Below are 13252 nucleotides of genomic sequence, written 5' to 3' on the forward strand. Positions count from 1 at the left end.
CACAAAGACATGGAGGGGAACAGATGACTAAATACATGCAGTGCGATTAGGGAATGAAAACCAGGTGTGTATGGAACCAGGCAAAACAAATGGAAATATGAAAAATAGAGCGTCGATGGCTAGAAAGCCGGTGACGTCGATCGCCGAACGCCGCCAGAACAAGGAGAGGAGTTGATTTTGGCGGAAGTCGTGACAGTACCCCCCCCCCTCTCCCCCTTGAAGCGCAGCTCCAGCAGTGCGCCAGACACTGGCCTCGGGGACGACCCGAAGTGCGAGGCGCAGGGCGAACCGGCCGGTGACGGTGAAACTCCCGCAGCAGTTCAGAGTCCAAAACATCCGCCACCGGGACCCAGCACCTCTCCTCCGGACCGTACCCCTCTCACTCCACGAGGTACTGAAGGCCCCCCACCCAACGCCTCGAATCCAGGATGGAACGAACGGACCCCCTCGAAGTCCAGAGGAGCCGGAGGAACCTCCTGCACCTCAGATTCCTGGAGCGGACCAGCCACCACCGGCCTGAGGAGAGACACATGGAACGAGGGGTTAATAAGGTAATCAGAGGGAAGCTGTAACCTGTAACACACCTCGTTCACCCTCCTCAGGGCTTTGAATGTCCCCACAAACCACGGACCCAGCTTCCGGCAGGGCAGGCGGAGGGGCAGGTTTCAGGTCGAGAGCCAGGCCCGGTTCCCTGGTGCGAACACCGGGGCCTCACTGCGGTAATGGTCCTCGCTGGTCTTTTGACGCAGTGCGGCTCGCTGGAGGTGAACATGGGCGGCCTCCCATGTCTTCTCTGCGTGCCTGAACCAGTCGTCCACCACAGAAGCCTCGATCTGATGCTGATGCCACGGCGCCAGAACCGGCTAGTACCCCAATACACACTGAAAGGGGGAGAGGTTAGTGGAGGAGTGGCGAAGTGAATTCTGTGCCATCTTGGCCCAGGGCACAAACGCCGCCCACTCCCCCGGCCGGTCCTTGCAATAGGACCGCAAAAACCTTGCCACGTCCTGGTTGACTCTACCTGCCCGTTACTCTCGGGGTGAAAACCCGAGGTGAGGCTGATCGAGACGTTCCATGAACCCCTTCCAGACTCTCGATGTGAACTGGGGGCCCCGATCAGACATTATATCCTCAGGCACCCCGTAGTGCTGGAGGACGTGAGTAAAGAGGGCTTCTGCAGTCTGTAGGGCCGTAGGAAGACCGGGGAGAGGGAGGAGACGACAGGACTTAGAGAAACGACCAGGATCGTAGTGTTTCCCTGTGAAAGAGGAAGATTGTTTTGAAAATCCACCGACAGGTGTGACCAAGGTCGTTGTGGAACGGGTAAGGGATGTAGCTTACCTCTGGGCAGGTGTCTCGGAGCCTTATACTGGGCACACACCGAGCAGGAGGAAACATAAACCCTCACGTCCTTTGCCAAGGTGGGCCACCAGTACTTCCCAGTCAGAGAGCGCACCGTCCGACTGATCCCCGGATGACCAGAGGAGGATGACGTGGTCACAGACAGCAGACGGAACGTACATACGCCCGATGGGACATTGGAGGGGAGCGGGCTCTGTACGCAATGACTGCTCAATGTCCACGTTCAGCTCCCACATGGCCGGCGCAACCAGGCAGGAGGCCGGGAGTATGGGAGTCCGCTCCTCTGTGTCATACAGCCAGGACAGTGCGTCTGCCTTCACATTCTGGGAACCTGGTCTGTAGGACAGGGTAAACAAAAAACGGGTAAAGAACATGGCCCACCTTGCCTGACGAGGATTCAGTCTCCTCACTGCCGGATGTACTCCAGGTTGCGGTGGTCAGTCCAGATGAGGAAAGGGTGTTTAGCCCCCTCAAGCCAATGTCTCTATGCCTTCAACGCTTTATTCACAGCCAACAGCTCCCGGTCTCCCACATCATAGTTACGCTCCTCCGGATGAGCTTCTTCGAGAAGAAAGCACAGGGGCGGAGTTTCGGTGGCGTACCCGAGCGTTTTGAGAGCACGGCTCCTATCCCAGCCTCGGACGCGTCCACCTCCACTATGAATGCCAAAGAGGGATCCGGATGGTCCAGCATGGGAGCCGAGGTAAACAGAGCTCTCAGGTGCCCAAAAGCTCTGTCCGCCTCAGCCGACCACTACAACCATACAGGACCCCGCCTTCAGCAGTGAGGTAATGGGAGCAGCCACCTGGCCAAAACCTAGGATAAATCTCCGGTAGTAATTGGCAAACCCTAGCAATCGCTGCACATCCTTTACCGTAGAGGCCAGCTCACGTCGGACGTCCTCACGCAGGCTGCATCGGTAGTGGTCGATGGGGGCCCTGTCGTTCCAGCCTGCTCCGGCGGCCAAGGTCCAGAATTCCAGGGTGAACTCCTGGGTGCTCCTCGTCCCCTGCCTCAAATAGAAGAGCCATTCCCCAGCCTCTCTACCGTCGGGTGGATGGTTGAAGACAGCCCGGAAGCGGCGGGTGAACCCCTCGAAGTGGTCCAATGCCGCGTCTCTTTCTCCCCACACGGCGTTTGCCCACTCCAGACATCTCCCCGAGAGGCATGAGACGAGGGCGGACACTCTCTCTCTTCCCGAGGGAGCTGGGTGAAAGGTGGCCAGGTAGAGGTCAAGTTGTAAAAGGAACCCCTGGCACTGTGCTGCTGTCCCATCATACTCCCTGGGAAGGGAGAGATGCATCCCACTGGGACTGGCTCCGGACGGGACGGGTAGAGGTAACCCCGGTCGTGCTGGTCGAGGCACTGGAGAGACTTCCTGTCTGTATTACCCATTTTATGCAGGAATTGAACAACTTATTTACACTGTTACATTAGCTTAGAGAAGCAGATTTGTACTGCCTATTGGGCAAAACAGATACTGTTTTTATCAGAAAATGAATGTTTTAAAATGATAACTTCGCCTGAGAACTGAAAACATTGGTTAGTTCCCTGATCTCATGCCTACTCTTCAGCTCGATGGGCTAACACAGACTTCTTCAAAACCAGATATGATAAGATCTTCTCCAGTACTTCATTGGTCGCCAAAGGGGAAATGTAATGCCTTGACCTTAGCTGATCGGGCTAACACAGTCTATTCAAACCCAGTTTGTCACGCTGGTCTGATCATGAAATCCACGCCATTAAATTCCCCAACAGTTCTTATCAACAATAAATATGCTGTGCGGTGCTGTTTAACTTTGTGTTACACTTGTTTTTCCTACTACCTTGAGGGAGAAAATGTAACGATTGCACTTTTCGGGGACAGAAACACTGGCTTTGACTTGGGTATCTTCACAAATGCACTTTCTAGTTTGAGAAACAGACGCCTCACAAGTCCTCAGCTGGCAGCTTCATTAAATAGTACCTGCAAAACACCCGTCTCAACGTCAACAGTGAAGAGGTGACTTCGGGATGCTGGCCTTCTAGGCAGAGTTGCAAAGAAAAAGCCATATCTCAGGCGGGAATAAGTACAAGCAGAGATGGAAAGCCCTATCATATGGTAAGTTTTACTAGGGTTATAAAGTTACACTTATTCCGCCTGGTGGGGGAAGAGCGGGAGAAGGCATAGGGAATGTCCAAATTAAGAAATGTGGATTCTCACAACGGATTTTGCCCCCGGCCACAGGCAGAAAGGTCATTAATAACACAGAACTCACTCGAATAGTGAAACCTGCTGTCTTAAGCTGCCAGGATAAAAAGCAGACAGGAAGAGGAGGGAGCTTTACCTTCATTAGAACACTGTCAACATTGATTTTCTTTCCCATGCTCTGCAATGTTATGGCATCCTCTTATTTCCATAAGATTTCAAACGGTGGCGTAGGCAGAAATCCGTTGATGGCAGAGCCAGCAAAAAAGGATGTGGTCCAAAACTTGGGAACTTAAATCAACATTAAATTATCATAAAAGTATAGCTTACCCTATGCTTTACTGTATACTATACCCCACACATGTGATGGCCTACGTAAATCCATGACTTTTGCATTTAACATGCGACTCACACAGACCTACATATAATAAACCATAGAGAGAGCAAGCCCGGTTCCCTGGTAAACCATAGACCTATAGTTAGACTAAAACAACAAAGTTAAGTTAGGTCCCCCATCTTTGACTTTTCCTAAATAAGTCTATATAACACACTATTGTGTTAGACTCTTAATATCACAAACAGAATTTGTGTTATAAGCAGTTTTAAGAGGACATGCTATTTTTTTCCCCCTGCCAGGCCTGTGCAACTGATGATGACCCATCAAAACTATACCTAAACCAGTGGTCACCAACCGGTCGTAGAAAACAACAACGATAAAGCCCTGCGATCCTATTGTTTTTATTTGTTTTGTGATGTTGGCGGTAAGTGCACTTGATTCAGCAGCCCCAGCGCCTGGTAGGCAGGGCTCCCATATTAAACCATTACATGTGTCTGAAGGTAGAACTCCCCCTACCCGACAGACCCAGAGAGCAAATCAAGTGCACCTACAGGCCTGTCGCTGGCAGACACGTGATCTGAGCTTCCTCGAGCCATAGGCTGCGGTCCAAACACTTAAAAGACACAACCTATCCCCTCAGCCCTCAAATTAAGTGGACACCTCTGATGACGTATCATGACGCCTGACGAGTATACACTTGCAGGGCAAGGGGCAAGGGGCGAGGGAGGAAGGAATTATTTTTAAATGAACCACCCTTGGCAGGAAATTCGTCACTCTTTCATCCCGCGATGATTGTGTTTTCAGCCACCATTAGCTTGTGGGCCCCATATGCGCTACAGTCAATATTGAGTGCATGTCTACTTATATTAAATTAATAAGATCTCGGCTAGCATTTTGACTCAGAAAGTGATCTTTAGCAAATTCTCCTACAGAGTGACAAGCATGTAAGACGCTTTGATGTCTATACAGTATCAGAAAGAGACGATTCTGCAGTTTCCAAATCACCTATCCTTACTAAACTCTTAAAAATGACCCCCTGAGCACGTGCACTTGCAACACTCAAAGCACAGTAATATATTTAAACAGACAATATGCCATTCTGTTCTTTTGAAATACTTTTTTTTTCATAAATTAATTCCTTAAGAACTGCCCTTAACTAATGAATAATTTCTGATCTTTGTGATGGTGTTTATTTAATGGATTTTAACACTTGAATTGTTTTTAATTTTTTGTTTTTTAATTTTGTACATGTAGCCTACAGTTACATAAACAAATTAATTCTATTGTGTTCTTTGAAATACATTATATTTTGTATAGCGTTACCGAACACCCTCATAAACACAACCAAATGATTATTCTTCCGATAGTATATATGAAATGTGTTTATTAGACTGTTGACTTTCGAAAGACACGTCATTGGCCCGAAGGGATCCAACGAGGCCAGGCTTTTCTAGTGTTAATCACTAGCATGTTGGCCAATCGAATTAGATCAGGTTTGCGTGAGACACCATCACAGCAAACATTTTTGCTAAACAGTATGCTAATGCACCTCATAATAGCCTGTAGCCTATATAGACCAAAACAGTGGTCCACAACCTTTTCTTAGTCAAGATCACTTTATGAGTCACAATGCAAGTAGAATGCTATTCTCTGTGGGCGCGGGAGATCAAGTGTGCCTACAATGCATTGTGTGATATCAGTTAAATTATCAAATAGCCTATAGGGCCTAACTAAAGTGCATTGGCGGAGAAGCACAGGACAAAGTTCTATTTCCAATTCAATTCAATTCCCCATGCATTTGCCTACTTTCATAATAATGTAGAGTCCCTTATATTTCAAAACTCGAGTCTCAAGCCAGGCTATATGATTACACCGGTAAAGGGCCGGTTGTTGTATCCTATTACTTGCAAGGCACAACAGAGCATATATTTAAGTAACTCCATTTTTTATTTCATGTCATGTCTCAGCGGAGGGAGGGATCGAGCGTGTGTCGAAGTGGAAAAGCATGATTTCTAAGAATGTTTAATAAAAATGTTTGTAGCGCTGATCATCGTCTCTGAATGTACTGGAAGCCCTTCATGGCAAAATCACTGATATCAAATAACTTGGCAAATGCTCCAACATCACATTTACTTGTTTTTGCTAGCCAAGTTGGCTAGAGAGTCAACACAGTGATAGCTGCTGTTTTCTGGAAAATGGTATCAGCGCAAAGTGACACGTGCCAGAGCCCACATATTATTTGGAAATTCATCAGTTTAACCTGTATTTAACTAGGCAAGTCAGTTAAAAACAAATTATTATTTACAATGACGGCCTACCCCGGCTAAACCCGGACGACGCTGGGCCAATTGTGTGCCGCCCTATGGGACTCCCAATCACGGCCGTATATGATACAGCCTAGATTCAAACCAGGGACTGTAGTGACACCTCTTGTACTGATATGCAGTGCCTTAGACCGCTGTGCCACTCAGGAGCTGATTTCTTTTTACAATTTGTTTTGATAGTTTTCCCCCTTGTAAATAAAGAATCATTCATATTCATTACATAGGCCTAACTGAAATTGATTTTATGTAAAGCACCAGATTTGATGTAAGATGTCCTTTAGTGTTCTGAAAGGCATCTGCCAAATACCATATATTATTATTATTGTATTATTATTATTGTTATTGTCATTATCCCTTTCGTATATTCCTTTCATTTTCCCACCCCCTCCCTACTGCTTGCTATGACTTCTATCTGATGGTGTATGCATGTTTAGACCAGTGCTTGACTTGGACTGAAATAGGTGCCAGTACTCATTTCGAGTGCCGGTACCATTTATATTTAGTTGCAGGAACTTCTCAATACTTTTGAACTAGTATTCTATAGGAGGTGCAGGAACTCAAGCAGAAGAAATGGTGCCGGTACTCAGTTCCGTTGAGGTCCTGCCCAAGTCATGTACAATGCAAGTCAAGTAAAGACAAATAACGTCACATTTGGAACACTGACGAGTAAAGCATTTTTTTCGTGCCTACGCCCCTAGTATCAAGAAAAAGGTTGTAATAAAATGATGTGTCCTTTGGGGCTGATTCCGATTGTAGTAGTAGCAGTACTAGTCTTAGCCAGTGGAGGGCACTTATCCAATGCAAATAACAATGCTCAGTGCACATACCATTCATTAAACAATGTCAGGACGTTTGGGTATACCGCCTACAGCAGATGTACAATATCAGGAAGTTTGGGTATACAGCCTATAGCAGACATAGCGAAGATCAAGAACTAATGTAAGAGGTTGATCTTATCACGACTGTCACCCCATGGGCCCAAAACAAGTGAATTACACTGAACAAAATGATAAGCGCAACCTGTAAAGTGTTGGTCCCATGTTTCATGAGCTGAAATAAAAGATCTCAGAAATGTTCCATACACAAAAAGCATGTTTCCCAAAATGGTTTACATCCCTGTTAGTGAGCATTTTTCATTTGCCAAGGTAATCCATCCACCTGACAGGTGGCATATCAAGAAGCTGACTAAACAGCATGATCATTACACAGGTGCACCTTGTACAATAAATGGCCATTCTAAAATGAGCAGTTTTTCACATGACACAACGCCACAGATGTCTCAGGTTTTGAGGAAGCGTGCAACTGGCATGCTGATGCAGGAATGTCCACCAGAGCTGTTGCCAGAAAATGTTATGTTAATTGCACTAACATATGTCACCTGTAATGCCGTTTTAGAAAACTTGGCAGCACGTTCATCCGGCCCCACAACTACAGACCACGTGTAACCACTCCAGCCCAGGACCTCGACCTCCGACTTTTTCACCTTCGGGATTGTCGGAGACCAGTCACCAGGACAGCTGATGAAACTGTGGGTTTGCACAACCGAAGTATTTCTGCACAAACTGTCAGAAACCGTTTCAGGGAAGCTCATCTGTGTGCTAACCAGGGTCTTGACCTGACTGCAGTTTAGCGTCGTAACTGATTTCAGTGGGAAAATGCTTACCTTCGGTGGTCACTGGCACGCTGGAAAAGTGTGCTCTTCACGGAAGAATCTTGTGTTTAACTGTACTGGGCAGATGGCGTTGTGTGGGTGAGCGGTATGCCGATGTCAACGTTGTGAACAGAATGCCTCGTGGTGGCGGTGGGGTTATGATATGGGCAGGCATAAGCTACGGATAACGTACACAATTGCATTTTATCTATGGCAATTTGAATGCACAAAGATACCGTGACGAGATCCTGAGGCCCATTGTTTGTACCATTCCCCCGCCACCATCACCTCATGTTTCAGCATAATAATGCAAGGCCCCATGTCGCAAGGATCTGTACACAATTCCTGAAAGCTGAAAATGTACAAGTTCATCCATTGCCTGCATACTCACCAGACACGTCACCCATTGAGCACGTTTGGGTTGCTGTGTACGACAGCATGTTCCTGTTCCCGCCAATATCCAGCAAATTCGCACAGCCATTGAAGAGGAGTGGGACAACATTCCACGGGCCACAATCAACAGCCTGATCAACTCTATGCGAAGGAGATGTGTCGCGCTGCATGAGGCAAGTGGTGGTCACATCAGATACTGACCGGTTTTCTGATCCACTGCCCTGCATTTTTTTTAAAGGTATCTGTCGCCAACAGATGCATATCTGTACTCCCAGTCATGTGAAATCCATAGATTATGGCCTAATTAATTTATTTCCATTGACTGATTTCCTTATGGGAACCGTAACTCAGTCAAATATTTTAAATTGTTGTATGATGCGTCTATACTTTTGTTCATAGGGAATAGGTTGCCATTTGGGTTTCAACCTTTGTGATTAAGTGGAATGCGAAACCACGTCTCTAACATTGATGTCTGTTTATGGATGTCTATACTACATAATTACATGTACAATGGCTTGCGAAAGTATTCACCCCCCTTTTCATATTTTCTTGCATTACAACCTGGAATTAAAATGGAGGTTTGTATCATTTGATTTACACAACATGCCTACCACTTTGAAGATGCAAAATAAGACAAAACAAACCCTGAAAACTTGAGCGTACATAACTATTCTCCCCACAAAGTCAATACCTTGTTAAAGCCACCTTTTGCAGGAATTAAAGCTGCAAGTCTCTTGGGGTATGTCTCTATAAGCTTGGCACATCTAGCCACTGGGATTTTTGCACCTTCTTCAAGGCAAAACTGCTCCAGCTACTTCAAGTTGGATGGATTCTGCTGGTGTACAGCAATCTTTAAGTCACACCACAGATTCTCAATTGTATTGAGGTCTGGGCTTTGACTAGGCCATTCCAAAATATTTAAATGTTTCCCCTTAAACCACTCGAGTGTTGCTTTAGCAGTATGCTTAGGGTCATTGTCATGCTGGAAGGTGAATCTCTGTCCCAGTCTCAAATCTCTGGAAGACAAACAGGTTTCTCTCAAGAATTTCCCTGTATTTTGCGCCATCCATCATTCCTTCAATTCTGACCAGTTTCCCAGTCCCTGCCGATGAAAAACATCCCCATGAGGGGTGATGAGGGGTGTTGGGTTTGCGCTAGACATAGAATTTACCTTGATGGACAAAAAGCTCAATTTTAGTCTGATCTGACCAGAGTACATTCTTACATATATTTTGGGAGTCTCCCACATGCCGTTTGGCAAACACCAAACGTGTTTGCTTATTTTTTTCTTTAAGCAATGGCTTTTTTTCTGGCCACGCTTCCGTGAAGCCCAGCTCTGTGGAGTGTACGGCTTAAAGTGGTCCTATGGACAGATACTCCATTCTCCGCTGTGGAGCTTTGCAGCTCCTTCAGGGTTATCTTTGGACTCTTTGTTGCCTCTCTGATTAATGCTCTCCTTGCCTGGTCCGTGAGTTTTGGTGGGTGGCCCTCTCTTGGCAGGTTTGTTGTGGTGCCAAATTCTTTACATTTTTTAATAATAGATTTAATGGTGGTAATTCAGATTTTCAAAGTTACTGATATATTTTTATAACCCAACCCTGATCTGTACTTCTCCACAACTTTGTCTCTGACCTGTTTGGAGAGCTCCTTGGTCTTCATGGTGCTGCTTGCTTGGTGGTGCCCCTAGCTAGTGGTGTTGCAGACTCTGGTGCCTTTCAGAACAGGTGTATATATACTGAGATCATGTGACAGATCATGTGACACTTGGATTGCACATAGGAGGACTTAATTGAACTAATTATGTGACTTCTGAAGGTGATTGGTTGCACCAGATCTTATTGAGGGGCTTCATAGCAAAGGGGCTGAATACATACGCACCACTTTTCCATTTTTTATTTATTTGAATTATTTATTAAATTTCATTTCACCAATTTGGACTATTTTCTGTATTTCCATTACATGAAATAAAAATAAAAATCAATTTAAGTTACAGGTTGTAATGCAACAAAATAGGAAAAAACGCCAAGGGGGATGATTACTTTTGCAAGGCACTGTACATTGTTCCCATCCTATTCTATGATGATGTCCAAAGGGCCAAAATATAAGTCCTGTGTGATTTGCGCCGTATTTATACACTGCATGCCCAGTATGTTGCATCTACATAATGTGCATTTACAATGTATCATAACATTTTAGTTAGTAAACTGTTTAAAGTGGGGGGTGAATTCAGGGTTGCTGGCTGCATTAGTCAGAGGAGCTCCAGTCACCAACGACTAATCTCGTCAATTCCCTTAAACAAGTATTGGATTCATTAATCTAACGTGCAGACACTTGTAGTCTGTGCAGTTTACCCTTCTGGCAACTCACACAGAACACATGGGCTCCTTGTATAGAAGCTCCAAGAAGCCCAGCGTCAAAATCCATATTTGTTTAGCTCTGTTACCATAGCCACAAAATACACAGAGGTAGAGAATGAGATGTAGTAGTTTTGACAGGAAAGGATAGAGCTTTTGTCAGATTAGACTTTTTGTTGCAGGTCAGGATAATTAACGTAGCAGTTAAGGAGAATTAGGTTTATGAACCCGAGTCATTTAGCAACAGCTCCACAGACCAGAGAAATCATCAGAGTGACTTTTCTATAGCATTCTGCTGTCGTACAATGACGTACAAGTTCGTCCAGTTCCAGCTGCGAGCAATGTGGCACCCCGTGACACAGGAACAAGATGCAAACACAGAGGAGGTGAGGTCAGAGATGCACATTCCAGGTAGTTTGTGAGGTGTTCCTGACAGCTTGTGGTTGGAAGGGTGAGGGTGACAGGGAGGGGGGGGAGAAAGGCGCAGACTCTGGAACATCTGTTTAGCATTAGCGCTATCGGGTCAGCAGTTTAACACTACAGACTGTGGTGCCAACTGATATCAATGCTATCACCTGATAACATCCCATTACAGTGCTACAGATGACATTCACTACACAGGCTTTGAAGGTTGAAATGATTCCCTAAACTAGACTTAACAAGCAGTTTTCCACTCAGACCAAGTGCCATTCCCAACCCCAGACTGGGGCTCATCACTGTTTTCCCGTTGGAGTTTAACTGGAGTAAAATGTCCAATGTGATTTGAAAGATCTAAGAGCCTGGCACAAACAATAAACTAAACATCTGTGCAATGGGGCCGGGGATACTCCTGCCAAATTGCCATGTGTACAGATTTCTGTAGGATCCAGTGAGCTTTTGAAAGGCATCGTTTCATTCCCTCACCAGATTCAGGGCGAACACCAGATTTGCCTTCCCCCAACCACAAACACTTCCAAAACTCCTCGTGGCGGGGAACTGCACTGTGAGGTGCTGCTGCTCCTGATTCAATCTATCTCAGAACTGTGGGGCCAAGGGAGGAGAAGGGAGAGAGAGAGGAGAAGGGAGGGAGAGAGGAAGCCAGCTCTTTCTTGACACTCCACCCCTTAAAGCTAATTTCCCTGGATGGGTGAAATCAAACCTTGCCTACCCTGGCCCTGGGCTGCTTCTGAAAGAGCTTTTCAGAGCTTGAGGAGGGGACCTCAAACTACTCACCTCCCTTTAAAGTTAGCTATCTAACCACTGACTGTACCCTCTACCAACACACTGCTCCCACAAAACTGTTCCTGAGCAAACATTACACATAAACTTCAACATCTGCTGTCTGAGACCTATAGCACTGCACAACACCTACAGCAGATCTCTCCAGGTGTATGTAATTTCATGTAAAACAGCAGTAAAATGTGTTTGAAAGAAACCTGACTGATTGATATCTAATGGTGTGGGATGAAGTTACCCCTATGCCCGGGTCCGATGTCAGTTTTTCTTTTTTACCTCCCAAAAGTGAGGAGGGTGAAGGATCGATTAGCTGAACCTAAGTCAGGGATTAGAGGCAAATTCAACCCGGAAACTCAAGTGATTATGATTGATATGTATAGGAGAGAAGCCCCTGAAAGTGCGAGTTGACTTGAATGACCCCCATAGCTACAGCTGTGACTTTCTGACATAACAGGGGATCGGTCAGCTGGGAGACTAATAGCTTGACGAACTAATTTGGCTTGTTGCACTTACCTCCATGGCTGGGGCTGGGCAGACAGAGCAGGGGCAAGAAGGCACTCAACAGGACCAAACGCAGGGCTCTCATATTGCCGGTGTAGTCCTCTGCAACTCACTCTCCATTCAAAGGGAACTGTCTTCCAGTTAATTTTGGGAGCCGAGTTGCTTCTGCATCTCTACTCTATGGAAGGGGTTGGGCCCCCGAAGTAAACGCCCTCCTTCTTGCAACCCCCCAAAAAGCCACAAGAGCCCTGCCTACGCCTCCCTTCAGCCCTTTGCCTAGCACACTCCCAGAGAGAGCCACGCCGCCCCTGGTGGAAAAAAGTACACAACTCTCCCTCGCCCCTTTCTCCCCCTCTCTCGCTCCCTCTCTCTCAAATTACTGAGTCTGGCCACTCAAAGTTGAAGGGCTCTTTATGTCTTCTGCCAGTAATTGGAATGGCCTTTAGAGACTGCAGGCTGGTGCTGCAGGGATAAACCTTTTGCTTTTAATTAAAGATGAAAATCAAGGTTGTTTCACTCTCTGTTGCTTTTGTCTCTTAAGTCTGGAGGCAGTGTCTCTGTTACTACTTGGTAGTAATAATGGTATTCACATACAAATCCTACACTTGAATTCAATGGAATAACTTCTGAAAAGAGTACATAGTAAATCAAGGAGAGTTAAAATCAGTGTTAACATTTTAGGTTTAAATGGACTTTACTGGCGTTATCTTAACTCAACTGGAGTTATCTTAACAGAGTGATACACTCTCTGGATTTGGTGCTGATCACTGAGTACTTTTAGCTCTACCAGAGACATGGAGTTAAATCTATGGAATATCTACATATTTGGGAGGGGCCTCATTGTCATCTTTCCCAGCATTCTCAGTTGTAGGTATATTTTTTAAAGAGTTTGTTTAAATTATTTATGATTTCGCGTTGATGGATTTT

General features: G+C 45.8%; 1 protein-coding gene across 1 annotated transcript in view; it reads right to left on the minus strand.

The window, feature by feature from the left end:
* The window catches only part of cspg4 (chondroitin sulfate proteoglycan 4), a 107728-nt gene extending 95259 nt beyond the window's left edge, over positions 1-12469 (minus strand). The window contains exon 1 of the mRNA XM_029668737.2: positions 12338-12469. Within this exon, the coding sequence (XP_029524597.2) occupies positions 12338-12410 (73 nt within the window). The 5' untranslated portion in view covers positions 12411-12469. The remainder of the gene's footprint in view (positions 1-12337) is intronic.
* Positions 12470-13252: the final 783 nt, after the last annotated feature.

This window comes from Oncorhynchus nerka, linkage group LG9a, assembly GCF_034236695.1.
Source record: "Oncorhynchus nerka isolate Pitt River linkage group LG9a, Oner_Uvic_2.0, whole genome shotgun sequence".
NCBI classification, from domain to species: Eukaryota; Metazoa; Chordata; class Actinopteri; order Salmoniformes; family Salmonidae; genus Oncorhynchus; species Oncorhynchus nerka.